This window comes from Sciurus carolinensis, chromosome 5 (assembly GCF_902686445.1).
Source record: "Sciurus carolinensis chromosome 5, mSciCar1.2, whole genome shotgun sequence".
NCBI classification, from domain to species: Eukaryota; Metazoa; Chordata; class Mammalia; order Rodentia; family Sciuridae; genus Sciurus; species Sciurus carolinensis.
This window is the reverse complement of record NC_062217.1, coordinates 111,023,904-111,051,472: the sequence shown is the minus strand read 5'-3', so window position 1 is coordinate 111,051,472 and position 27,569 is coordinate 111,023,904. Positions and strand designations below refer to the sequence as shown.

The 27,569-nt window shown below is 37.4% G+C and overlaps 1 protein-coding gene across 3 annotated transcripts in view; it reads right to left on the bottom strand.

The window, feature by feature from the left end:
• The window catches only part of Bicc1 (BicC family RNA binding protein 1), a 270,647-nt gene that overhangs the window by 7,157 nt on the left and 235,921 nt on the right, over window positions 1-27,569 (bottom strand). For 2 of the 3 annotated variants that reach the window (XM_047553385.1, XM_047553388.1), the window contains exons 9-20: window positions 25,396-25,527; window positions 22,949-23,135; window positions 20,964-21,125; window positions 20,245-20,441; window positions 19,979-20,111; window positions 19,323-19,479; window positions 17,110-17,275; window positions 12,908-12,947; window positions 12,375-12,529; window positions 6,393-6,549; window positions 3,027-3,187; window positions 451-550 (exon numbers count right to left, since the gene is read on the bottom strand). In XM_047553385.1, the coding sequence (XP_047409341.1) occupies window positions 451-550; window positions 3,027-3,187; window positions 6,393-6,549; window positions 12,375-12,529; window positions 12,908-12,947; window positions 17,110-17,275; window positions 19,323-19,479; window positions 19,979-20,111; window positions 20,245-20,441; window positions 20,964-21,125; window positions 22,949-23,135; window positions 25,396-25,527 (1,747 nt within the window). The remainder of the gene's footprint in view (window positions 1-450; window positions 551-3,026; window positions 3,188-6,392; window positions 6,550-12,374; window positions 12,530-12,907; window positions 12,948-17,109; window positions 17,276-19,322; window positions 19,480-19,978; window positions 20,112-20,244; window positions 20,442-20,963; window positions 21,126-22,948; window positions 23,136-25,395; window positions 25,528-27,569) is intronic. The other variant, XM_047553386.1, reaches the window with a different exon arrangement.

Below are 27,569 nucleotides of genomic sequence, written 5' to 3'. Positions count from 1 at the left end.
AGTATCAAGACAAACTGTCAGGTTGCAAACTACGAGTGTCCTTTTTTTCCCTCAGAGTAGTGATCTTGGCGGGTATGCAAGGACACACATTTGAACATGATATCTAATAAAAAAAATCATTCATGAACCCCGCGATTATTTTGTAACATAACTGTAAACAGGAGAATAAACCGCCAGCTCCCCTCCCCCATTCGCATGTTCTGCATGGGGCAATTTTGGTTAGCTCTTTTTGAAGAGATCTATTCTAAGGGAAAGCATTGTCAAGGCAAGGATTAGCAAGCCATTGCTGGATGAAGGAGGGGGATATTCTCAGCATTTATCACACTGTTGACAGAAGAACCCGCTGAACCAGAGTATCAACAAGTGGCTGATGACAACAACCAGCCTCACCAGATGAGACCACTGGCAGAGGTTTTTCAGATTTAAAATGAGATGAACGTTGATATTCACCTGAGATTGCAAGCAGCATTTTCCTCCTGGCACCAAAAGTGGTAATTCCCAGCTCCTTCAGGTCCTGGTCTGTGAGAGTGAGGAATGTTTGAAGATCAATCTGTGGGTAAAAAAAAAAAACAATCTATAGCCAATATATTAAGTATTTATTTTCTCCATCACCTCATTATAACTATTTATTAATTATGTGATGCCTACCTCCAAAAACTAACTGTAGTGGCTAAGGGACGGAGGATTAGGAAACAAAGATAGTGACATAAAAGTGATGATTCCAGCAGAAAACTTAGCTCTCAGCATCCTGGCAGCTATGGCAAAAAGGAAAATACAATACTATTTTAAAAGGAATACATTATTTGTCCAGAAAAAAAGAAAAAATATTTCTTAGTTTTAGATTTTGGTTTGGTTAAGTGAATCTTTATAAGAATGAAACTAAATAATACAACAGATGGTATCTTCCATTGTGTTGTACAGAAAACTGATAGAATTCCTAGACTATATTAGATCTACAGGCTATACAGTTTGCTTGGCTCAACCCAGCAGATTATTTCTGAAAATGGCACAAAAATAGTATTTGCAGGAATACTGCAATTGGTTTCTTTGGTAACAACAAAGTATAGAGGGAAATAGCCCAGTGATTCCACTATTCTTATATCTTATAATGTGGAGGACTAGAAAGGCTGCAGCCTCTGAAGCCAGAGCCTGGAGTTCAGATCCCAACTCTGCCATTAGTAGCTGTGGGCACAGGGAGTTAATAACACAGGGCTGTGGTAATCATCAAATGTGACTGTCGATGTAAAGCAACAAGTTCACCAGAGAGGTTAGGCAACTGGCAGCTATGGTTGTTCAATAATGTATATTGATATAGCATCTGTGAAAGTTGCTAAATGAATCTTTAACATGCTTATAATAAATTTGATCTCATGAGATTATTTCATGGGGGATTCTTGTTAAATCATAGTTGACTCTTAGAAAATATCCTACAAAAGATTGACACAACATTAAAAGTAAAATATACTTTTCATTAAGTTATACTGAACATAATTTAATATGTTCTGATTTGATTTTGAAGGTACATCTAGATCTTATAAAACCTTAAGATCACTGATCATGGCTCTAAAGATATGATTTTAGAAGTTCTGTTTAATAGATTCTCTAGTTCAAGTTCCCCAGACTTAAGGCACATAGTAAATGTTATAGGCCATATTGTCTCTATTACAACTACTCAGCTCTGCTATAGTAGCTTAAAAGCAGCCACAGACAATGCATAAACAAATGGGAGTGGTTGTGCTCAATAAGGTTTAATTGACAAAATCAGGCAGTGGGCGTGTAAGCCACAGGCCTAGTTAATAAAATATTAGATAAAGCTATTCTGGCTGTGCATGCACATGTTTTATTTTTGGAAGTATGGGACAAGAGGAATATAAGATAAGTTTATTATTATGCTTTCTCAAATAGGAAACAGAAGTAAAGTCAAACCTAGATACCAATGAATAACATTTTCTTCTGGGTCTGGACAAGTTATACTACATCTGCCCTTGTGCTTCCCAGTCAGCTGCCCTCATTGAACCAGCAAGATTAAATAAATGGAGATAGCACTGTAAAGGGCTATCCAACTTAGAAATCCTTAGTTAAAAGAACACTAACTCAGAGGAAAGAATATAAAATCAATTCCCTGAAATTCAGCTTTACATGGCAATCTTAGTATAACAAAAACATTCAGTAATTAAACTTAATTATTTATTAAGCCATGGGCAATACATTGAATTTATGATACAAATGACCTAATAAAAACCTTCAATTCTTTATCAACTGGTACATGCCTGGAAAAGACTGACTTTAATTAATGTTCTCTGACACGAAATCAAGCCAACTAGCATCAAACTGGGACTATGTCTTGATTTGAAAAAGAGAAAGTTATAGAACCATTTTAATTTTATGAGGCATTAGGTTTGTGTGCCCTAGTAACATGATGTATTTTTATAATGCATCATGCTCAGGGCTTTGTCCTGTATGCCAGTGCATAGTAGGCCATGATTGATCAGTATGATCAAAATCCATAGTAGAGAAGGTTCAGAATAACTCAGTTCTGTTTCAGTTCAGTCAAAACCCAGTCATTTAATGAATAAATAAGCATGTGAAAAAATATGATATTCTGTGAGAACAGAGTCTAATGGATCAAAAATAGCTAAAGATTTTTTTCAGATGTTGCTATTTACTTCTATGATAACAGACTCAGGAAATCCTGTAAACTGCAGCCTTGACACTGACCTTAGTGAAGTTATGAATCCAACAGCTTCTATGAGTCAACACAGCACAGCTAGGTCTTTTAGCTAAAATGGAAAGAAGGCTATGGTGCCTTTTGCAAACACTGCTTTCTGTATTTCTGCTATTCTGTGTTTACTACCTGCAGTAAATAAATAAGTAGTGGAATGACATTTTCCTTAGCAAGAACAAGCTATGAGACTTGAATAAATGCTCAGTGACGGCACAGCAATAGGTCAATCAGTGATTTCCTTCTAGAGGTTGTCATATACATTACCAAAACAAAGACACCAGGAAAATAAGTAACGACTGACCTCTTGTTGCTGGAAGACATCTGTGTATTTGCCCAGGCCCAGTTTGCTGAAAAGCTCTGGTAGGTCAGAGCCTTTGAAGGAACTGCTCAGGTTACAGCCATTGCTTCCTGTCAGCGAGGAAATGCAGTCCATGTAATTGCTACTGCTGAGATAGTGTTCCGCTGAAAGGCAAAGGAAAGACAGACTGGAAGTGTAAATGCCCAGAGAGAACATGGTTTAATTAAAAGTTTTAATCACCCAAATATTTCAGATTTCATTGTTCCACTGAACAGAGCAGTAGCTGCAGCACTACAGCAATCCTTTACTGAAATATTGGCTTTTCATTAAGGAAATGCTGGTTATTGCTTTCGGGGAGGCTCTTGCCATTTAAAAGTTACACTTGGGAGGCAGAAATTCAGCAGCAGTGCCTCTGTAGTTAATAATCATTCATCATATTCTCCCTGAGCATTCAGAAGCATTCACTCTTTATAATTGACTTAATGTGAATTAAATGAGGAGTTGGAAGGAAGACACAATAAAGTGTGGGATGTTATTATAAGTCCAGACTCCTCTTAGATAGCAGGTGGCCCTCTATATCCCTGGTTGTGCTTTCCTTTGGTCAGAAACTGTAGGATATTGCAACATAAATCTCATTCCCTAGGAAAATAAAACTGTGCGGTAAGTTCACTAAACAGCACTTCTAAAATTAGGAATAATTTAAGGAGTGATAAGAATGATATGCTGAAGTTCCTGGATTTAAATTATGATAAAATAATTTGTCTCTTGAGGAAAATTCTAACACAGCAATGCAGAAGTTTGCCTTGCCTGCACAGATGATTTGGTGAGAAAAGGTTTCAACACATTGTGGTTCTCAGACCAAGTGACAAACAAGGCTGGGCGATGGACCATTGAACCATGTCAGGTATTTCACCCAACATACAAACACGCTGATCTGGAGGGTTGAGCAGAGCTGCTCAGATAATTCCTGCCTCCCTGACCAACGAATGGCTCTTGCTAGGTGGGAAAGCTGTCCTTGACACTACTGATGCAGCTTCAGGAAGGATTCCTAGAGAGATGAGGGATGAGGAAGACACTCCCCTAATGCAGTCTTGATCCATCTAATCTACTCTAGGGTTCCGTGCATCTGCCAGACCTAAGTCTTGTTTTGCATGGGTTTTTGGTGCCATTAGTCACTCTTTCCAGTCGTTTCCATCTTCCAACGGAGATGCCCTTTATATATCTCAAGTGAAAGGAATTTCCTCATAAGTTGTCTTTTTCTCTTAAAAACAGATGTTTTCTCTCTTGTAAGGAGAATGTGCAGAGAAAAGTCTCAGAACAAGACCCTAAAATACTGAGGCCTGTCATTTAAAGGTGAAGCAGAAAAGACTGAGGAGTGACCAGCAAGGTGCTAGGTCAAAGGTGACACAAAGGGACAGGGGCTCAGTGGTAGAGTGCTCACCTAGAATGTGTGAGGCCCTATCCTCAGCACCACATAAAAATTTAAAAGAATGTGTCCATCTAAAAAAAAATATATACATACTTATATGTATACATATTTTATTTTAATTTTTAAAAACAGTGACACAAAGCTGAATGCCATGAGCACAACAGAGTGACCACTGGACTTGAGAACATGGAAGTCACTGGCAGGCTGGCCATATAATTTACTGTGCAAATAAGAAACTTACTTTTCAGATGGTAAAAGGGAAGCTACTGAAAACTACACTAGAGTAATAAAGAGGGATACCCAGGGAAAAGGGAAGCTCTGGAGACCTTGACAAAGGTATTAAGGAGAATTACCTGAGCTGTGCTGTTTAGTATGATAACACTGGCAACATGTAATTATTGAGCCACTGAAATAAGACTCATGGAAATTAAGATGTTCTACCAATATAAAACACACCGCACACTTTAAAGATTTTGCACAAATTAAAAAAAGGTAAGGTAGCTTTTACTTAAGAATACTGTTTTGCTAAATAGTAAAAATTTGAAGAACAGATGTTGAAATTATTCTGTTAAATGTTTATAATGGCCCACAACTTTCTTACATTTCTTTTTATCTTAACTACTAGTTTCCATGACCTTTTCAAAACTCCTCACACTCTTAAATATCTGACAAAGGCCAAACAACTGAGCTTCTTTAATCATTTATTTTTATTAGTGATTCTTCCATCTTAATTCTAAACATCAATTCAATTACATAGTATAGTCAATTATTCAACATTATATAAGAGAATGTAAGTAAAGTTTAAGAAAAGCACAAAACTAACTCCAGTAGGTCATTTATACCCCTAGATCTGTAACTGGCACCAGCCTGCCTCTCAGCCCAATCAGACCGACAGAATTGGAGGATCCTGCCAGTAAATAATAGCAAGTCTCCAGGCTGCTACTGACAGTGCACCTGGGAATGAAAGAATTGATCTTGTTTTCTTATTTAGACTTGGCCAAAAATATGACTGGTCTTTTCAAATCTGAGACTTCTGACAACGCAGCTGACTTGACTGATGGTAACAACTGACTGTTAGCAAGTTCTACGGAGTTCATGTAGTTTGCCTTTCTTCAAGTAGTCTTCCAATAACTCCAAGCTACATGTTTTGGAATTCCAAAATTTGCCAAAAACCCAGAAAAAAGGAATTAAGAGTACATCTTGTGATGATTATGCTAATTCCTGTCTCTTTACCTATTTATACATCCCAGAACTGCAGGTGCTAATGCAGACAAAGCATGGACTCATCCTGAGTCTTAGCTGTGTTTGCTCAGACACCCATGCTTTAAAGTGGGATACTGCTGTTTTACTTAGGCTAGTTCAGCTACATCTTGTCAATTTAAAAATCCAAATCCTGCTCTTCACTTTCAGTGCTACACTGGTCAGTCTTTTTTCAATTGCCTAAACGCTAAGATTTCTCTCAAATGTTTTCTTCCGTCTTTGTCTTTTCCTGGTAAGCTGGATGTTTCTGTATTATTCAATCCACAAACATTTACCAAGCAGCTACACTACTTCCTAGGTGTCAGACAATCTGGTAGGCATTTCTGAAAAAATAACAAGACACAGACTAACAGAATGCCTGGCCCATAGGCATTTAATAAATGTTTTTTGAATAAATGATCTCTGACTTGCAGAGCTCAAATTCTATAGGGAGAGAGAAATAAATCATTATACTTCAGGATAAAGAGTACCAGAGTGCAAGGGTGTACAAAATGCAGTGAGAGGAGAGAAACAAGTGACCTGCTTCACTGGGAGACACAGATAAAGCTACAAAGAGAAGGTGGCCCATGGATTATACCAAGCACTTGATGTTTCAGGAACCAGTTCAATATTACCTCAAGTCAAATTAGCACATTCTAAGCTGATTATGCTTAAAAGTATGAATAAAAGTCAAAACTCACTTGATTTGTTTTGTTTACGCTTGGGGCTGCTAACAGAAGCTGCAAATTCACTGTGACTTGTGGGTCCTATTCCATTTCGGTCCCTCCAGTTGTCAGATTCACTTCCACTTCCCAAGTGCTCACGACTATTGGACCGTGAGAGAGACACTGATGAGCCCTGTGAAGAGTTAAAGCCATGTAAGGAAATGCTTGATAAAGTGAATTTCTCATGGTGGAAGGAGGAAAGAACCCAAGTCATACCATCACTGTTTACTTCTTTTCCAACACTGCATGCTGATTCTCAAGAAGAGATTGTGTTTCCTTACCACAGCTTTTGTCCTCTGGCAACAAGTGACACAGGTACTGTACAAGGTGGAGTCTTTTCCCTTTTTTATGGGGAACTGATCAGCATTCTGGGAGTACCCAGTATAAAGAATCCCCTATAAAGGGGATTTTTTAATTTTATAATTGGAAAACTGGTTCCTGACATTCCTCTGTACTTTCAGGAACCAAAAAGCAAATCTTCCAGCTAGTATAGCAGAGGTTCTTTGCCTTGTTTCACACAAGGAGGGTCAAGTAGAGCCAATGTTTTGAAAAGACTCAAGCTCCCAGACCAACAGTCAGATGTTGGAGACAGGTCTGGAAATGCTTGTGTTATTCTCCTGCAAACAAGTAATGGTCTCTCCAACAAAGTAGACGAAGAATAATTTACCCTTTAAAATTCTTCAAAGTTATGAAAATAATAATTTAAAACACTGCAAAGTTTGCATTAAGTTTGTATTTATTCATTCTTTTAATCATTTATTTAAATCACTATGTTATGGGTAACCTACTTTATACTAAAGTTTCAAAGTCAAGATTCTGATTTTCAAAGATTTATGTTCTCTAGGCAATTCCAAGGGAATCCTTTACTGTTCCCTTCGATAAACTTCACTCACTCTTGCAGCATAACCACAGCTAAGTATGTCTCCTTTAAATATTTCCATCTTTGGCATCATGACAGTCCAGTCCCCAGGTGTTCCACCCACCTCACTGTATCATTTGTAGGATCTTCCTCCTCTTTTCTGTTCTAAATTTCACATTATCCTGCTGCTTGGTACTAGGACTTCTTTTCTTCTATTTTCTCTTTAAGTAGTCTCAAATCTCTTTCAAAGCTCAGTGACTCCCATATTTCTGCCTCTAGATTTGACTTCTCTATTGAAATTTAGAATCAGACCTGCCAATCTGGTATCTTCATTTTATAATCTGATAAGTATTTTAAATAATATGCTTAAAAATGAGTCACCAACTATGCATCCCCATCAGTTATCCCCCAAACTACTCCTTTCTCTGAACTCCTACATCCTAGCAAGTTATACTACCACTCATTCACATTTGCTCCAGTTGAAATTTGAAGGTTCATTTTTGATTCCTCAATCCCTCAATATATCCAATCCATTAGTGAGTTCTATCAATTATCACTAAATATGACTCAAATCTGCCCACTGCTCTCCATCTCTACAAAAGTCACCAACTGCCTCCTTAATAGCCATTCTAAAGCTATCCTTGCTGCCTCTTCCCCCATAATCTATTGTATATGAAGCAATACTGATTTCTTAAAAATGCAGCTTAGAACAAATCATGCCTTTGTGTAAAGTCTTGTAATGTATTTTCATTGTACTTTACCCTGGGCAAAAGTGTTCCAAAATTGAGCTATAATTTCTAGTATTCTTTACCATAGGCAGAGGTGCTACAAAATTGAGCTTCGTAATTGTTCAATAATTGGCACTGTACTTTACCATGGGCTGAAGTGTTCCAGAACTGCCTCTCTCCAACCTCATCACTAATGCCCCCCTACTCTATCTCCTTTGGCTCCAAGACTCACCAGCTACTTCTAAATTTAGGACAATTGCACAAGCTGCTCCCTTAGCTTAATACTGTTGCCCAAGATTGGCGCTTCTTATCCACTGGGGCTTAGAGCTTGCCTGTCATATCTGCTCATACAATCTATTCTGTGGCTACCCAATCCGAAGCACCCTCTGTTTCATATTTATTTGGGACGTCGGTTACCTAATACCTTCTTGTTTATTTGTTTTGTGTTTCTTCCTAATTACCAAAAAGAAAGTTCTATTTCTGAAAGCAAGAACCTTGTATTCTCTAGTGAATAGAATTGTATCTAGAACACAGAAGGTAATTAGTATTTGTGAAAGTACTAAGTGAATCTCGAAGATTCTCCTCCCTACATTGTAAGGATGTCTTTGCTGACTTTTAGGAAGAGATATAGAGGAAGTAAGGCTCCTGAAACCAAAAACTGGAATTGTTAGTGAAAGTAACTTTAAGAATGTACTTCAACCAAGAAAAATCCTAGGCAGTAAGAAAAAAAAAAAAAAATGCTCAAACATGACAGTTACCAGAATCATTAGTGATGGAATGGTGAATGGTACTTTCATATTACAAATGTTGGAATCTAAACTCTTTTTGAGTTATGTAACCACTCATTTAAGATCCAGACTGACTTAATTCACACAGCTACATGAGAACTGGTTAAACATAGTGGTTTCAGGAAACATTAAGTAAAACATAATCTTGTGATATCTACAGGTTAGTTATCTACTAACTAATCTAAAATATCCACAAAGAGCAGCTCTCCTCCACTCTTAGATTCATAAAGATTTAAAAAGAATCAGACACCCTCATTACTTAGTGATGTGGAAATTGAAAACCATCTTTGATTTCCAATGCAAGCTTTTATTTACTTCACAGGACCACTGCTAATGCATTTAAGAGATGGGCGGCAAAAAGAATCCCCAACCTCTTTGCATCTTTGTTGATAGGACAGAGAAGATTCAGATCAAAGTGGCCTTTTGTTTGACTTTTGGTGTCCCAATGTAACATCAAGTGGTTAGAGTCATATTTTTGTGTCTTAGAGGAAACCAAAAAGCTTTAAAGTGCCTGCTTCTTATCTAAAGAAGCTGTTTGGAATGAACTGATTTCTCGGTGGCTGCCTGAAAAATGGAAAAAATTGCTCAAGTCTAGCTTCACAATAATACTGAATACAGAGCTCAAAGTATCAAATTCTTGCCTCAAGTAAACTTCCTGGAGCAGGAAACCCTTGGTCCCTGGCACACTGAGCGAGCAGCCCTCACCTGCTTCTGCTTGTAGATCAGCATTCTACTTGTTCCTTTGGTTTTACATTCTTTTGGAAAAAAGAGTAAAGGCTCTTTTCCAAAGGAGGGTACAGGTATTTCTAGTCACTGTACAATTTAAAATGATCAGTGCTATAAGCATAGATGCGGTCTCTGAATAAAAACTGTTCTCTCTATTGTTCCCCAGGTCCTTCCCCACATCCTAATCCACTGAAAAAATCCTTACTTCTCTGTTTTCAATCCTTCCCTTATGGCAGAACAAAGGGACAGGCACACACATGCAGGTAATAACCACTGCAGAAAATCAGATGCCATGTGAGGGTCCCTGTTCCTCCATTTCAGTAGATGAGAGATGCATTAAGGGAAAGTGCAAAGCCCCAGAAGATCCAGAATATCATTCCTAAAGAAAGCTGGATCATATCTTTCCTTCAGTAGCATTCAAAGGGGCAGTGAAGAAAAGCAGAATACATGGTGAATGCCCATGCTTCATTCTAGCTAATCACTGCCCTCCCTCCCCCATCTCAGTGTGAATGGGCTGCTAGACACCAGCAGGATGGTGCAGCAGGCTAGCTCAAGACAGGAAACAAGAAAAGTCACCGGAAGGGGTTCAGTCACAGGGATAGCGTCCTGGCACATCTCTGCTCACAGCAAATAGTCTATCTGACCTTGGATAAGGACTGGAGCAGAAATCTTTCAGGTTCCTATGCCCATTGTTACCATCACCCCTCCCTTTAGTGTTGCATCCCCTTATAGCAGTGATTCCTTAGGGTCACCTCCATCAGAATCATCCTAGGTTCTTGCTGAAAACACAGAAAATTGGTTGCCACTCACTCCCTACCTGCTGAATGAGATCTTGGAGGAAGAAAGTGAGTTTCTTCTATCAAGCTCACTAAGTAATTCTTATGCCTGTATAGTGTGGCAACATGTTTCTGTATCACTTACATATCACCTTTGGCTATGTGTCTTTGGTGTTAAATCAGTATTAGATGGAAATTTTGTAAAATAAACTCAAGTTCTTCCTCTGACATTTACTTGAAGACTTATCCACTCTGGGCCAATCTTTCCCCACTGGGAGATTTTGAGAACTGAATGAACAGTGAATGGAAACTAAAACCACAAGGAATTAAATAAATGTGATTTAAGATAAGTATTAATAATACATTAAAGGTGAATGTAATACTCTGAGGTATTCCTTTGGGTACAAAATGAACGAGTGGCTTGAATGTGCAGAATTAGTTCCACCAATAAGCATTCATATACACAATCTCATCTTCCAGCAGGGTGTTGGTTTACTTTGGGACAATTTCTTCAGTGAGAATAATAGCTGCTCAATATTACTAAAAACTTACTGTGCACCATGCTGAGCATGGCATGCCCTCGCTCTGATGTCTTCCTAGCTACACCCAAATGAGAAAACAGGCTCAGAGGAGTGAAGTTACTCACCAGAGCTACATATCTGGTCAGTGGTGGTTACCAGACTCACAGCCCCTGTACTTGAACACTATATTCCTGAAGTGATTATCATTTTCAACTTGTCATACTATTGGTTTTAGAGAGAAGAACTGAATGCACATTTCTAAAGTTGACTATTTCATCTCTGAAACTACAGAAACACAATCATCAACCCAGCACTTCACTCTGCCCAAAGCAAGGGTGCATGTAGTGGGCCACCATAGGGTGCACCAAAATTCAAAGTCTAAGGATTAGCACTGCAGTTTTAAGGTTTCTGGTAACAAAAGGAGATGTTTATTTTTTCTCAGCTGTAATAGCAGCAAGAGGAGTACCTCCCACAGCCTTGCAATTTTTCATAATGGTTCCTACATTCTCACTGCTGAAGGTCACTTCAATCTTTAAATACAGTCTGCCAGGTGACTACTGCAGCACTAACAATGAAGTCCATAGGAAACAATTCTTTTAAGAATTTCAATAGTATTTTCTTTTTTGACTTAAAGAGAAAAAAATTTAAAAAACCCAGCATGTTTGCTTTTTTTGCCTTTCATCAACAGTCTAATTTATTACAAAGAAAATGGGTGGAGAAAAGAAGGGCAATCTACAAGTGCTAGTTATTAGACTAACAATTATGAAACCGTTAACCAGTATTTGTTTTTCAGCCTGCGGTGCTCCAGCTGAACACTGATTCTTGGATTAATCGTTTTCATCCACATTTGGGTTTGCAGTCCCCCAGTATCCTGTGTGCACTGTGCGGGCTCACTCTCCAGCCCCACCCCCACACCAAAGCCTCATGCCAAAACCTGACACTCGCAAATGGAAAAGGCCTGCATAGTGAGTCACATGGAGCCTGGCTGAGGAGTATGGAACTCTGGACCCTCCTCCACATGCTAGGAATGCCAACTTCCCAGTCTCACCCGGAGCAGTGCAGCCAACATCTGGGAAACATAAAAATTTTGGAGCTCTTGTTTGAGATATTTCCTGCTGTGTTCTTGGCTCATCTGAACACAGAGAATTTTTAACTCATATCTGAAAACCTGTTTTGGTTGAATATCTGCCTTTTCCCCCTATGGTGGCCTTACTAGTGATACTCTTAGACAAAAGGCCTCTTTATACATTTTTATGGACTATTACATCTGCCCTTTACTTCATCTTAGTCTTAGGGTCACTTATGATGCTTCTTCCCCAACAAAAACACACCCCAATTTACATCTCCTTAGCAAAGCAGCAAAACTTTGAGAGAAAGCAGATAAAACAGTGAAATATATAAGAATGCAATTTTATAACAATACATTTATAAGATTAGAAATAAAAACACATGACTGCTAATAATTTTTCCTGATGTCTATAATTTAGAACAAGGCGGGGGAAGGACCTGACCTTTTTACTGAGAGCAGACAGGCAGAATGGGCAGAGTGTGACTACAAACCTCATAAGTGGTCGTCATGGTGGGCTTATAGGACACATGGTTGGCTCTTCTCAGCTCTTTGATAGTTTCTGCTGGCATGGATTTAGAAAACCCCAGGCCACTCCAGGTATTTGTAGGTGTTCTGACCTCTGTCACCACTGGTTTCTTTAACATAGCTTTGGAAAACAGAATATAAGACAGATTCTTAGTATGTTTAATGTATTTCTTAAATAAAATAGTGATGATGAGCTTGGTTACTTTTGATATATTGAAGAAATGATAACTCAATGTTTATTTCTTAACAAAAAAATGCCTAAAATATCCTAATAAAATATAGTACCCAAAGTAACGATCAGTGGAAAAAAAAAGCTACCCAACTTCTAACTGATGGAATAGTGATACATTCAACAAAACGTTCAACAGAAGTTGAGTACCTTGAACCCAAGGTTTCTTTTTATGAGTGACCAGTTTCTCAGCTAACCATGATTCTTGAAAACCATTTATTGAATATGCTGAAAAACAATCAAGGTATAAATCATTAATATATCACATACCTTTGGTTGCTAATAGCTTCTTTTGTTCATAGTCAAATGCCTGAAAATGAAGCAGAGAAAATGTCTTTATTACCAGTTTCTCCAAATGCCATGCCAAGACTCCATGATTAGATAACAAAGGTTTTGACTATATGCCTTAAGATATATGATAAGCTCTGCACCATGGGATGACAGAAATCTAACACAGGCATGATAAATCTAAACATACTTTCCAAACTAACTAATTAGAATAACAAATTACTATTTTTGACTTGAAGTCATAGCAATGACAAGAGGTAAAGATTTCCTTCAAAAAGAAAAAAAAATCCTATTTACTAAGAATATCTGGTATACCGGAACCATTTATATGCTGAAGTATAGTGAATAACCTAATAACAGTTTCACTAAGTTTCAAACTAACACATTATCAAAATGCTACCAGGTATCTACTGTCCTCCTTTCTGTTTCAAAATCCCCTCTTCATCTAGGTAAGCATGACCTGAGGTGGCATGTCAATACAACTTCAGAAGTTATTAACCTAACTGACATAGTCTTTGCTTTTGAGGTGAGATAAAATGAAAATGATCTGTAACCATTACAGTCTAGAATGTTAATCTATAACATTAACAAATTTAAACCAGTTTTGTTTTGTTTTTTTTTTTGGTTTTGTTTTGTTTGGGGGTGCAGGATTAGGATGGTGCCACACATATACTCCACTAATATCAAATGAGTCACTGTGGTGGAGTCAGATCTATGCAGAGACAAAGACAGGTCTTTCTAAGGATAGTAGTACCGATAGAGGTACATCTCAAATCCTAACCTAGTATTCTCAACTCTCCAAATTAGGAACTTGCTAAGACTTGATTTACACATTCTCAAAGGCCCACCAGAAGGATCAAGAACCAAATGGCACAATCACTTTGACTCTTCTTCCAAGAAGACTGTGTCATGGTAGGTGCCCATGTAATTTGTGGTCTGAACCAGGATGCTTCTGAGAGTGAAATGTGCTCTGAACAATACTGAGGCCAGGATGGCTGAAGTCAACAGGCTGTCCCAAACAAATAGGATGGAGGTGTTAGAACTTTTAAGAAGATGACAATAAATCTGGAGGGGCGGATTTTTAGATAACACTATATAATGACATTTTTGAAATGCTACTTCTCACACGACATCAGGAGTTTAAAATCGCCTTTTACTTATTAATGTCCAAGGTTGAGGTGTGGTAAAAACCTCGATTCACTTGCTCAATAAATATTGAGAACCTAGTGGTTAAAAGAGAGTTTTACAGAAGAATACAATAATTAATCAAAAATAAACGACAGCCTCAATGACTTATAGTCTTAGGAGAGCTGAATAAGAGAAATAACTATAAAATAAATTGGGAAGTATGGAAAGTGTGAAGAGAAAACTAGCAACAAAGCACTCAACAGCAGTCAGGAGACATATACCATTTTTAGTTACAGAGAACAGGGAAGTCTTTGATCTTTCTCCTATCACTGCTCAATGACTATTATTGATTTTCTAGTGATTTTAGAACTTGGCTATTCACTAATGACATAAGTACATCTATTCTATTTAAGTGGAAATAATGCCACCAAGAACACTCTCATTTATTCTAAAAAACAGACATAAAATTGGTCCACTGAAGGTATAAACCTGATAAAAAGGAAGACAAGAACCACAATATGAAACCAAAACACAACGGGATGATAAAGGGGAATTGATACATCTTAAATGGGAGAATTTTAATCTATGCTAACCAAAAATAAATTTACCACACAAAGTAAAGTAAATATCTTTAACACTGACACATTATGAAGGCCATGGTTTTTATAATAATAGTCACCTACAAATTCATGGAAATGTTCAAATGCAAAGGATTAAAACAAAGATAAGGAGGACTGAATTGTAGCTCACTCTGGGACTTAGTCCTGTAACTCACTTCCATGAACTAATTTCTTTTACATACCTATCTATGACAGAGTGTCTGCTTCTAGGATTTTGTAAAAAGATTTTCATCTTTTTATGGAGGTAGGGGAATTGAGTGAGACAAATCCCTACTAGGAAGGAAGTGAGTCTACCCAATAACTGGCACTGAAAATGAGAATATTTATAGGATTTTCTTTTAAGCCCAGAGCAAAAAAATCCTTGTTTTTTCATATTGTGATTTATATGGAAATCAGATTTCTGAATTTCATGGTTAGAAATCTATTTAGAGTAATTAAACTAAACCTTTGAAAATTAATATAGAGAAAAGTCCTGTTGAGGAAGTTGCTTTAAATAATCATAAAAATCTGTGAACCAGCTGGGTGCGCTGGCACACACCTATAATTGCAGAGAGGCTGAGGCAGGAGAATAGCAAGTTCAAGGCCAGTCTCAGCAAATTAGTGAGACCTTAAGCAACTTACTGAGATCTTGTCTCTAAATAAAAATAAAAAGGACTGGGAATGTTGCTCAGTGGTTAAGCACCTCTGGTTTCAATCCCCTGGTACCAAAAAAAAAAAAAGTGTGAATCAACACAATTATCAAGAATAACAGCATCTACTTTCAAGGAACTAAAAAATTTCATATTATTTTCATAACCATCTCAAAATGGCACCAAATTTATCATCTCCATTTCACAGACAAAAGAATATAAGAATATTGGACAGAATCAGACCAGAGACCCTGCGTCTTATACAAGAAAAAGTAGGTCCAAATCTTCAACTTGTTGGCTTAGGATCAGACTTCCTTAACAGGACTCCCATAGCATAAGAAATAAAAGCAAGAATCAATAACTGGGATAGATTCAAACTAAAAAGCTTTCTCTCAGAGCAAAGGAAACTATCAGTAATGTGAAGAGAGAGCCTACAGAGTGGGAGAATATCTTTGCCACTCATACTTCAGATAGAGCGCTAATTTCCAGAATATATAAAGAACTCAAAAAACTCTACACCAAGAATACAAATAATCCAATCAACAAATGGTCTAAGGAAATGAACAGACACTTCACAGAAGAAGATATACAAGCAATCAACAGATATATGAAAAAATGTTCAACATCTCTAGTAATAAGAGAAATGCAAATCAAAACTACCCTAAGATTCCATCTCACCCCAATTAGAATAGCGATTATCAAGAACACAAGCAACAAAAGGTGTTGGCGAGGATGTGGGGAGAAAGGTACACTCATACATTGCTGGTGGGGTTGCAAATTAGTGCAGCCACTCTGGAAAGCAGTGTGGAGATTCCTCAGAAAGCTTGGAATGGAACCACCATTTGACCCAGCTATCCCACTCCTTGGCCTATTCCCTAAGGACTTAAAATCAGCATACTACAGAGATATAGCCACATCAATATTAACTGCTGCTCAATTCACCATAGCCAGATTGTGGAACCAACCTAGATGTCCTTCAATTGATGAATGGATAAAGAAACTGTGGCATATATATACAATGGAATATTACTGGGTCATGAAGAATGATAAAATTATGGCATTTGCAGGCAAATGGATGAAATTGGAGAATATCATGCTAAGTGAGATAAGCCAATCTCAAAAAGCTAAAGGACAAATGATCTCGCTGATAAGCGGATGAGGACATATAATGGAGGGTGGGAGGGGTTAGCGTTAGGGTTAGGGTTAGGTTTAGGGTTAGGGTTAAGGAGGGTGGTAAGAATGGAGGAAGGAAGGACTGTATAGAGGGAAAAGAGGTGTGGGAGGGGTGGGGGAAAGGGAAAAAAATAACAGAATGAATCAAACAACATTACCCTATGTAAATTTATGATTACACAAATGGTATGCCTTGACTCTATGTACAAATAGAGAAACAACATGTATCCCATTTGTTTACAATAATAAAAACAAGAATATTGGATCTGTTTATCCAAGACAATGTCATGAGCCAGTAATACTTAGAAATGTAGCCTTTTGCATTCATCTAAATTCTTTTCAAATAACAGATGAATGTTATTTGCATTAGCCACAGTGACACAAATTATTTTATGTCATTTTAATATCATATTTTAAAGAATTCTTCTCATTTAAGCTAAATCCTGTTTCATTGTTAATGTTTATAGTAAAACCAATTCCTAAGTATTACATATATATTTAAATTTCACTTTGACCACAGCAGAGAAGGAAAAGCCAGTTTCTGTAACTACTTACTGCTAAACACTCAGTGAATTCTTCAAGTCCTCACCTGAGCACCCTACATTTGCATGACTTTTCTGCTTTATTCCATTACCTGCATGTTGATATATGATGGACGTGGGGCAAGGCGGGCCCTTTCAGAGTTTTGCTGGGCAGCTGCTGCCCTCTCTGCGGCACGTTCACTTCCTGGAGCCTTCTTGTCAGCTACAGGGCTTTCTGTAGCACTCAGTTCAGGGTCTGAGAGCAACCTGTCAGTGCTGCTGTGAAACAGAGTTTAGAATTTAGCACTCTACCATATGGACAAATGTACTGGCATAGTATTTCCTATAAGCCACATTTACTATGCGTATTTCCCTTCGTCAACTATTTACATGTATTATCTCATTTAATCCTCACAAGGATGCTGTGATGTAAGTTCTACTGTTATTCTCATTGAATAGATGAGGGAAGTACCTGCTCAAGGTCACACCTCTAATATAAATGGTAGAGTTGGAATATGAATTCAGGCACTCTGACTCTAGAACTAAAGCTTCAAACTGTTTCATGATACACACATTCTATGTTGTATATATATTATACAGCATATGATAGAGAGGGAATAAGGTAAGACAAGATTTCTCATTTTTATACATCAAGGAGATACCAATGACTCATGTGTACAAAGCCTCCACAGAGATGAATAAATCTGATATCATTCATGTGTAGAGTGCACACGACACTGATAACAAATAAGGGTAGCAGATAAATAAGAAATATTTTCCAAAGCCTATTTAGGGGTACAGGTAGAGCATGAAAGTGCTTCTTATAACAGGCAACACCTGAAATACAATACATGATATGTGCAGAATACATGCACTTCAAGTTCAAATCCAACAGCACCACTGCAAATAAAATAGGGATCAAATCAAAGAACTGATTTGCTCATGTCTTCACAGTTTTATTCATTCAAATATTCAGTTGTGCCAGGGGAACTTAGAGGAATTTAGAAAGGGTGACTGGAGTTGAAAAGGAGGAACAATGTACTTTGCTTGACAAAAGCTGAGAGAGGCTTCACAGAGGACATTTGAACTGGGAATTAAGGGTATCACAAGATCACCAGTGCCAAAGGCCAGGAGAATAGTAGTGTTTGGAGGGAAGAACATAAGGAAAGGAAACAAGGCACTGCAGATCACTGGGGCTCTTTAAGTCACAATGTGATAAGATTTAGATTTTTTAAAAAAATTACTGGCGCAAAATGAAGGACAGATCAAACTGATGAGATGAGCAGAGGGAGGTCATTCTGGAGGATGCTGCTTAATCTAGATGGGAGATGAGGAGAAAGTGCAGAACACAGTCAACAATGAAAGGAATAAATATAGGCTCTAATTGCTTCAATCAATAAACATACTGAAGAACACAACTTGGGATATTAATACCATGTAAAGAAAAATAGAGCAAGTTGGATAAATTGAAGCCAGAGTTCATAAAGAAAAATGAGTAAGGAAGGATGGAAATAAGAACATATATGCTAATCTTTGCATGAAAATACAGAAGGAACTAAAAAGACAGTAGAAGAAAGCAATTGGATAGGGAGGGTTGGAGGAGAACAAAAGAAAGAAGATTTAAAAAAAAAAAAAAAAAGAAATACAGCAAGGAAAAAGGAAACAGACCAAGGACAAAGGAAATAGAGCAAGGATGATACACTGGCAACTCTGCCATGGTCAGGGAGCTTTCCAGTCAATACAATTCATGCATTTGTACCCAATGTGACTTGTCATAATTCATGATACTGTGAAGCATTGAGTGAAAAGTTTTCCATTAATTAAATTGGAAAAAGGGAGGCACAGTTTCAGAAAGAACTCCCAACTGAAAGGGAGTTCACTGTGGGAAAACCTCCAACAGCAAAAATCAAGGAGAAAAAATCGCCCCAAATGATTACTAAAAAGCAGAAAGATTGTTAGTTTCAGAGCAATTATAGGTAATTGAGAGGCCAGATATAAACCCAACTGTCTAAATGAAGAGTAGATTATAAAGACTATAGGCAAGCATAAAAATGACCAGATATTACACCTTAAAAGTAGGAGTGATATGGCTCAGGGGTATAGCACTTGACTAGCAGGCACCAGGCCCAGGGTTGAAATCTCCAATGCAAAAAAAAAAAAAAGAAAAAAGAAAAAAAAAACCCTACTGAAATGATTATTATGAAGAGAAATGAAAAAAGATCTAACCTGACCTGAATCAGAGTCCTAAGCAGCAAGTTTAAAGCAAGTTCAGTCTGCTATATACTATCTTTCACAGAATCAAGGATTTTAAGATTAAAATACATACTGTAAGTGTGAGTTTTTCGTGCCTTGCAATAACTCTACAGTCTGCCTTTTGGCACAGGAAACCTTGGAGTGACCCATCATCTGTTTTAAGTCACCAGCGTTCCCAGAATGGGAAGGACTTCGAGGCATGCCTACTTCAACAAAAGCATCATTGCAACCTGCAGGGGAGAAGAACAGAGTGAAAAATCTAAACAAAATTACATTACAGTTCACTATTATCTGTAATGAGAAAAAATCAGAACCCAATTCTACAGAGATTATTACCCTGATAAAGGCATAAAAGTTCTTAGCTGCAAAGAGGATGCCCCAACAAATTCAGGCTTCACAAAAAGAAGACACTCCAACTTAAGGAAGATATATTTATATAAAAATACTTAGTATGTTGACTCTTTTTGTTACATAAGTAAAATCACTTAACGTAGAAAGGTCCAATGTAAGGGGAAAGTGATATTTCTGTGGAAAGTGGTTTTCAGTAAACTTTTCCCTATACTCATTGGCAGTTCATTCAAGATATTCCCTCTGCACATAGCTAAGGTAGGATGAGTCATGGTTGGTTAGCAAAACCAACTCCAAATCACTGCACAGACTCTCCATGATCCCCTTTATCAGAGTTAACAAACCATACTGTTATTCAGGAGAAAAGTTACAGTTCCTGACCTTCTGCAGGGTTTGATTTGGGAGAAGCCTGCTCAGAGCCAGTTGTCTGGATGGATGGATCAACATGATTCCCACTCAGCACTTTTTCTCCAAGTGATGAAGTTGATATTGCACCATATTTTATATTTGGAGACTGAAATAATAGAAAATAACATAGAGATAAGGTCATAAATTTACAATTTAAGAGTCATTTCAGGTAAAGATTAAAGCAGCTTATGTCTTAAAACAGCACGGATGACCCCATCATCACAACAGGAGGGCATTACCTGTGCATGTCCATTTAAAGAAGAGGTGATTTTTTTGCCTTCTGTCTGCATACTGTTGATATGAACATCAACAGGAGTCAAGCCAGGAGGGGGTGACGGAGCTGTGTGCCCATAGGTGGGCACTCCAGACAATAAAATATTGGTTAACGTGGCTTGTGCAGTAGATGGGATCATAAGATGTGGTATGGCAGAGAAACCTATGGTAACATTTCATAAAGAGATGTTAGACAAGAAAAAACTCACAAACTAGTGCTGTTTTTAGTAATAATAACTAAATGTTTTTTGCTGAAAATTTAGAAAATAATTCAATTTATAGATTTAACATTACTATAAAAACATACAAGAATGTTAAAGTGAAGTACCACCTTTGAGAATGTTTATTCTAAGTCATTCTCTATACAGATGAGGAAATGAATAAGGGAGCATAAAGCCTGTTTTCCAATTGCCAGGCTGACAGCCTTCCTTGGCCACTGCTTCCTGCACATCAAGCCCTTCTCCCTACTCTGCTTATCCCATTTGAAGATTACATTTTACTTGTGAAAAACTCATTCTTTGTTGTGTTTCATTTTAACTAATTTACACATCAGGGAAGTTCTGTTTTGTTGGAGGTCTGAACCATAGATTTTCCCTAAAGAAACTGAATCATTTGTAAATTTTATTTCAAAAACTGGATAATACCTAAGAACACATGCCTTTGATTACACTTGCATGATACTGACCTGTGGCACTTGAAGTATTAGCAAGTGGGGGTGCCCATAATGTGGGGCTAGGGGTGCCAGAACTTGGACTTTGCAAAGGACTGACTGAGCTATTAAGAGCATTCAGGAGTGAGTTTGGGTTTGTTGAAGTGTTTAGTGATAAGGTGGTTGGCCCCAAAAGACCTGCAATAAATGAATGTAAAGTTAATACACATGAATTCAAGATTTTCCAAATAGACATGGCACGCATGTTGCCATCTGGAAGGCACATCAATACAATCTCTATTTTCTAAATATGAAATAGGGATGACAGATTTTCTTTCAAATATCTACATGAAATATTTCCTTATACAGCTCCAGCACAGAAACCAGGTAACCCACAAATAGATGCTGTCAGAAAAGGGAAGACAGATGTGCCCAAACCAGGATAGCAGTCAGGGTCACTAAGCACCACCAGGGGCTTTGCATTCTTGTTGGCTAGTGAGGATGAACAAGTGGGGATTCATTTTTATTTCTCTGCATAACTCACTTGTCATCTGCTTTCAAACAAATGCTTTTCAAAGCACTTACATTTAGTAGTAACTGGGGAAAGTTTTCCTGTGGTATAATGGGTCCATTTGGGCCCTTTGTAGATAGGCAGAGCTGTCTGGAACAGTTCCTATATGAACCTCAGAACATATACATGACCATGACTTCTTTCAGTTTCATCCCAATGATAAAACCTTTCCTTATAGAAAAAAATTTTTGGTTTTTGGTTTAAGAATTTGATGCTTGATTAACTTAATGAGGTTTTGCTTCTGTTATTTGAAATATGTTCTAAAATAAAATATGCATTTGCATGTTTCTAGGAATGCATATAAAGCAGAGGTCTTACAGGATGGGTATAGCCATGAATACACTTTTAAAATTCAGTAACTCTGATCTTTGCTCACTTTCTCACTAGTGCAAGATAAATCTGGTTCCTGCTAAGTTACCTGACTGGTATTTCCTGGTTCATAGGCATTGCTATGTTATTATGACTGTTCAGGTCCCTGTGGAAGGAATAACTTTGGTAGATGAGAGACAAAGGGAAAAAAACCCTCTTTAATTTAATGGTGTCTAGGAATGGCTCATTGGATTCATAATCATATTATTACCATATTATATTTTTAAAAGCAAAAACAAATATTAGAAAAATATTTTAAAGATTGCTGAAAATATTTTTTGTGCCTCAGATCAGCACTGAAAGAGGTGGAGTGATTTACTAGGGTTACTGCATTAGATTTTCACATAAAAGCAACTGAGAAATGTGCAAGGAAGTGGTGAACCTAACATAACTATTATAGAGCAACTAACATCAGCCTGTAAGACTACAATTCATAGATGAGGCCATAAATATCACTATGACTATTAAGTGGCTCACCCTGTTTTCTTAATAAACCAAAGCACTCAGAGAGATTGTTCATTTACTTTTCTATTGCTTGCTTTAGATATAGGTTCCTCTGCTTCCCTTGGTGACTAGGATCCCTTTGTGTCTGGCTTGGCAGGCCTAATCGCTTGGGGTGCAGCTCTGATTGTTTTCACCTTCCGCTCTCCCCACCTCTCATACAGATTTGCAATTACTTTTTCAAAAGCAAACTGGATAATCTTTATCTCTAGGGACTGATGGCAATATTGCAAATGCAAGAGAGAACAAACCCATAAATTATAGTGAGCCTGCTCACTTCAATCTTAGTGGCATTCTTAATTTAGAAGAACAAACAGTCACTGAAAGTAAAAGTCAGATCTTGATTATTTATGCCAACATAGGAAAAATCTGGGTAACCAAAATCCTAAGAGCCTAACGACAACAGCGAAAACCACAAAACAGATTGCTTTGAGTTGTGTTGCTTTTTACCTGATCTTAGAGCCGGAAGAAGAAAAAATTAAAAATAGCATTTAAATATAAACCCAAATGGTAGAAAGAAAGGGAATCAGATAAGCATTTCCCCAGTGACTGAGAAGCACTGTAACAATAAATTTTATACCTAGTCCAGTGAGTCCGAGGCCTGCTGAAGCTAAGATATCCAGGCTGGGACAAGCCAGGCCGGCAGGGCACGATGCTGGGGATGGACTGGTTGCTACGGTAACCCCACTGCTTTCAAGTCCGAGGAGACATTTCCTTGCTTCATACATATTTAAGGCATTTCGCTCAACACTTTTCACAATCACAGACTATGAAAACACATAATGGGGAGAAAAAGTGACATGCGAGAAATCTATAATGAACGGGGGAATGGAGGGTGAAAAGTGAGTATGTTATTAATTCCACTTGGGGTCTGTTAATGCTGCTTTAAAATCAGCTGCAAATCCTAAGCCCTCATTTCTTAACTTTTGGTAAAGCTGAAAATGTTAGTTACCATTTATTGCATGTGTCCTGTGTTCCGGGGAACTGATGGAAGCTGCACAAATATTCCATTTATCAGCAAAACCTTATGGGGTGGGATCATTGTTCATATTCAGTAAGTTAAGAGATTTGGTCAAGGTCATGGCATAGCTGCAGAGGACAGCAGGAAGACTGGAACTCCAGACCCTCTCCATAGCCTCTTGTCTTTACATTAAAGTTCTGCCAGCTTTATCTTACCTTTACAAACCAAATCAAACTTGTCAGAACAAACAGGCTGCATAACAACAGCCACTGATGTTTGATATTTATAGTTGACTGACCTTGAGATAGCATTCCTTCTCACTGAGCACACAGTAAAAGAAAATTCTACATAACAAATCTTTCTTCTCTCTCAATGGACTCATCTAGAAAATTGGAAATGTGAACTCTAAGGGGAAAAGTTCCAGTGGAGAGTAAAGAAAATTTGTGTCTAAGAAAGTAGTTAAAGCAATAGTTGGAGTCAGGCCAGGCAGGTGTAATTAAATGGCCAGGGGATGCTGTAAGGTTTCCGATTTTTGAGGGGCAATCTATTTTTCCCAACACCTGACCATTTCTTCCTGAACTCCTGGAATTCTTGTGCCTGTCCATCTTTATATGCACGAGTCCTTGAATATCTCTTCAAGTCTTTACATTTTAGCCCTGGTATCTATAATAAGTCTTGTTAACTCAGATCAGTCAAGCATGTAGCTTCACAATACAGAAAACTAATGTCCTGTTATCTAAATTTCAACTCACTATATCAAGTTCACTTAGAATCAGGGCTTTTTCTTTAAAGCTTTCTTTTGAAAAAGGTATGATTATTTTTCTTCGGTTGGATAATAAATATTACAGTATTTATACATACACAAAGTTACCTTATATTACATACAAACCATTATACATATATGATAATGTTTCCAGTTTAGAAATTAAAAAACAAAAGGCACACCCATTTGGTGTTACCTACTATAATAAATTAAGGAACTCAATTCAGTTCAGGAATTAAAAATTATTTCTGAACTTCATAACCTTAACAGTTACATTTTTAAAATTCTTTTATCAGAATTTTTTTTAAACATAGAAAACCACGGTTAATACAGCATCTGTGTGCTCAGCACCATAAATAAAACTTATTTGTCTCTGACTCTGTTGAAATTGAGCATAGCATTCCTTCCCTGTTTCCTAATTTCATTTTCTTCGCTCCTAGTCCAAAGTCATCTCATCGTGAATTTGTTGTGACCCTTCCAGATGATGCTTGCACTTTAGAAAATAAATGCACATACATACAAGAAACTGTGTACCATTTAGTACATGCTGTCATGCAATTTATTATTTTTTTCACTCAGCAACATTGTATTTGGCCTGTGGTGCAAATATGTCTTCAGTGTGTGTAACTAGAGGTACAATGGCTGCAAGTAGGAATCAGTATACTGAGCGTGATCAGGTGGTCTCAAATTGTTCTGCAAATGGCTCTGCTAATTTTCACTGTAGGAACATTCCTGTTTCCTCACATTCTCACTAGCACTTAATGTAACATTTATTCATGAAATTTTTACCTTACTTGAAATTGCTGAGTTTTTGCAATATCTTAGAGAAAATGTTACAAGAAGGTTTAAGACTCTTGTTAAAGTCTTTATTACAAAGAATGGACAAATGTTTTTCAAATTATTAGGGCTGGCACTGTGGCTGGCATATAGTAGTGCTCTTGTTTTTTAATTACTTTGGATATGTGTACACACACACACACACGCACACGCACACAGAGTCTAATCAATTCTCTTTAAAGTAAAGCTTTAAAGTTACCAGATAGCAAGAAAAAAAAAAGTTTTCTCTTTCCTTCGCATGTATTTATAGAAAAATAATGGTTAAAAAAATCTACTACAAAACCCAACAAATACATAAAGAAAATGATGATCAAAAATGGTATTACAAATCAAATATTGCTATCACTACATGTATAACACAGATGAGAGTATTAGTTCCATGTAAATGTAAATACATACTTGTATGCAAAATAAAACTGTACAGAATGATATGATACATGATTCCCTGGATCCAGACTGAACCAACCTTGCTAGGCTGCTTTGGTTTTGGTTTAATGCTGATAAAGACATCAAGCTGTTCCATCAACTGAGCAATGAACTGTGGATCTACTTCAATTTCTTCCTTCATATCAAACATCAGCACAAGAGGAAGACAACCCTAGAAAATATCACAATAGAATGTGTAGGAGTTAATAATTTCAAAACCTGAAAATTTGACATGCCTACAAATAATGCAATATATTATAGATTTAAAGAATAAACCAGAGTATTAAAGTTAAATTATACATTTTCACATAGTTTGGAGGGCTGGTAGGGGAATAATGTTGAGGGGGAGGAAATTATTTTTTAGATAACAAAATTGTGTATCTTGAGTTTCTGGTTTTGGCCCTAATTTTTTTTTTTTTTTAACCCACTCTCCACTTTGGAAAATTCCTTCATTCTCTGACTTCAGTTTTGCTAGGGGTGGTAGAAATGAGATTCTCAACCACATCAAGGGTACTAATCTTGTGTCTTGGCGCAACACAAAAGTGGTGACTTTTACTGCGCCCTGAATGAAAGCTAAACAAGCACTGGCATTTAAAGAGCTCCATGTTTTGAGCCTGGCCTTGCCTGTCCCACCACAGATGCATCTGCCTGAAAGTCTGCCCCTTCCTCCAGGCCAGGCTAGCTTATCCTTATCCCTTCAGTTGATCCTTTCTTGTGGTATCTTAACTCTTCAGGGGCTTTTTTATCACCCAAGTTCTACTTGCTTTCTGTGGCAGCTCAGGCCCTGTCTCCTTCCTGGAGTGAACTGTAACTGCTGTTCCTCCTTCAACAGTTCCCAATTTAGCACTGCAGTTTTGTTTGGGCTTTTTTGCCTCTGATGCATTATTCCTGGCCTCTAATCTCTGAGGAGTATAGGAACATTGTAACCTGTTTTCTGATGCGCGGGTTACCACTCAGTGCTAGCTTGCTGGTTATTAGATTTGGTACACATATACCAGGAGAAGCTAATGTTAAACATAGAGCATTAAAGAAAATCTTTACCTTTGCACCTCAGATAGAGCCTTAAGCTCCAGGATATATAAAGAACTCAAAAAACTCAACATCAAAAAGACAAATAAACCAATCACAAATGGGCTAAGGAACTGAACAGACACTTCACAGGAGAAAAACAATCCATCAACAAATATATGTAAAAACGTTCAACATCTCTAGAGAAAAGCAAATCAAAACTACTCTTAAATCTCAACTCACTCCAGTCAGAATGGCAATTATCAAGAATATAAGCAACAATAAATTTGGCAAGGATGTGGGGGAAAAGGTACACTCTTACATTGCTGGTGCAACCCTTAAGAAAAGCAGTATGGAGATTCCTCAGAAAACTTGAAATGGAACCACCAGTTGACCCATCTATCCCACTCCTTGGTTTATACCCAGAGGATTTAAAAATCAGCATAATACATTGACGCAGCCACATCAATTTTTATAGCAGCTCAATTCCCAATAGCCAAATATGGAACCAACCTAGATGCCTTTCAACAGATGAATGGATAAAGAAAATGTGGTACGTAGACACAATGGAAAATTACTCAGTTTTAAAGAATGAAATTATGACATTTGCAGGTAAATGGATGGAGCTCAAGAATATCATGCTAAGAGAAATAAGATACTCTCAAAAAAATAAAGGTCAAATGTTTTCTCTGATATGTGGATGCTAATTCACAATAAGAGGGGTGGGCTAGGGAAGAACAGAGGTACTCTGGATTAGGCAGAGAGGAGTGAATGGAGGGGCTATGGGGGTAGGAAGAATAATAGAATGAATCTGACATTGTTACCCTATATGCATATATGGCTACACGGCCAGTGTAATTCCACATCATGTCCAACCAGAAAAATGAGAAGTTATACTCCATTTATATATGATGTGTCAAAAGGCATTCTACTGTCATGTATAACTAATTAGAACAAATAAAGAAAATAGGATTAAAATAAAATCCTATGTACTGTTACATTTGTAGATAAAAATATTTTTCAGGATAGTACTATATAAAAAGGTAACTAAAATACAGGTAAAACCTTTTAATTTTTCTCTCCCTTCTTTCAACATTGTGCAATAACAGGTGTGACTGAAGTATGAATGTGAAATCATAACCACGCAGAATGCTTGAAAAGGTTCACTGAACTAAAAAATAACATCTAGAGAACTTGGAAAGAAGA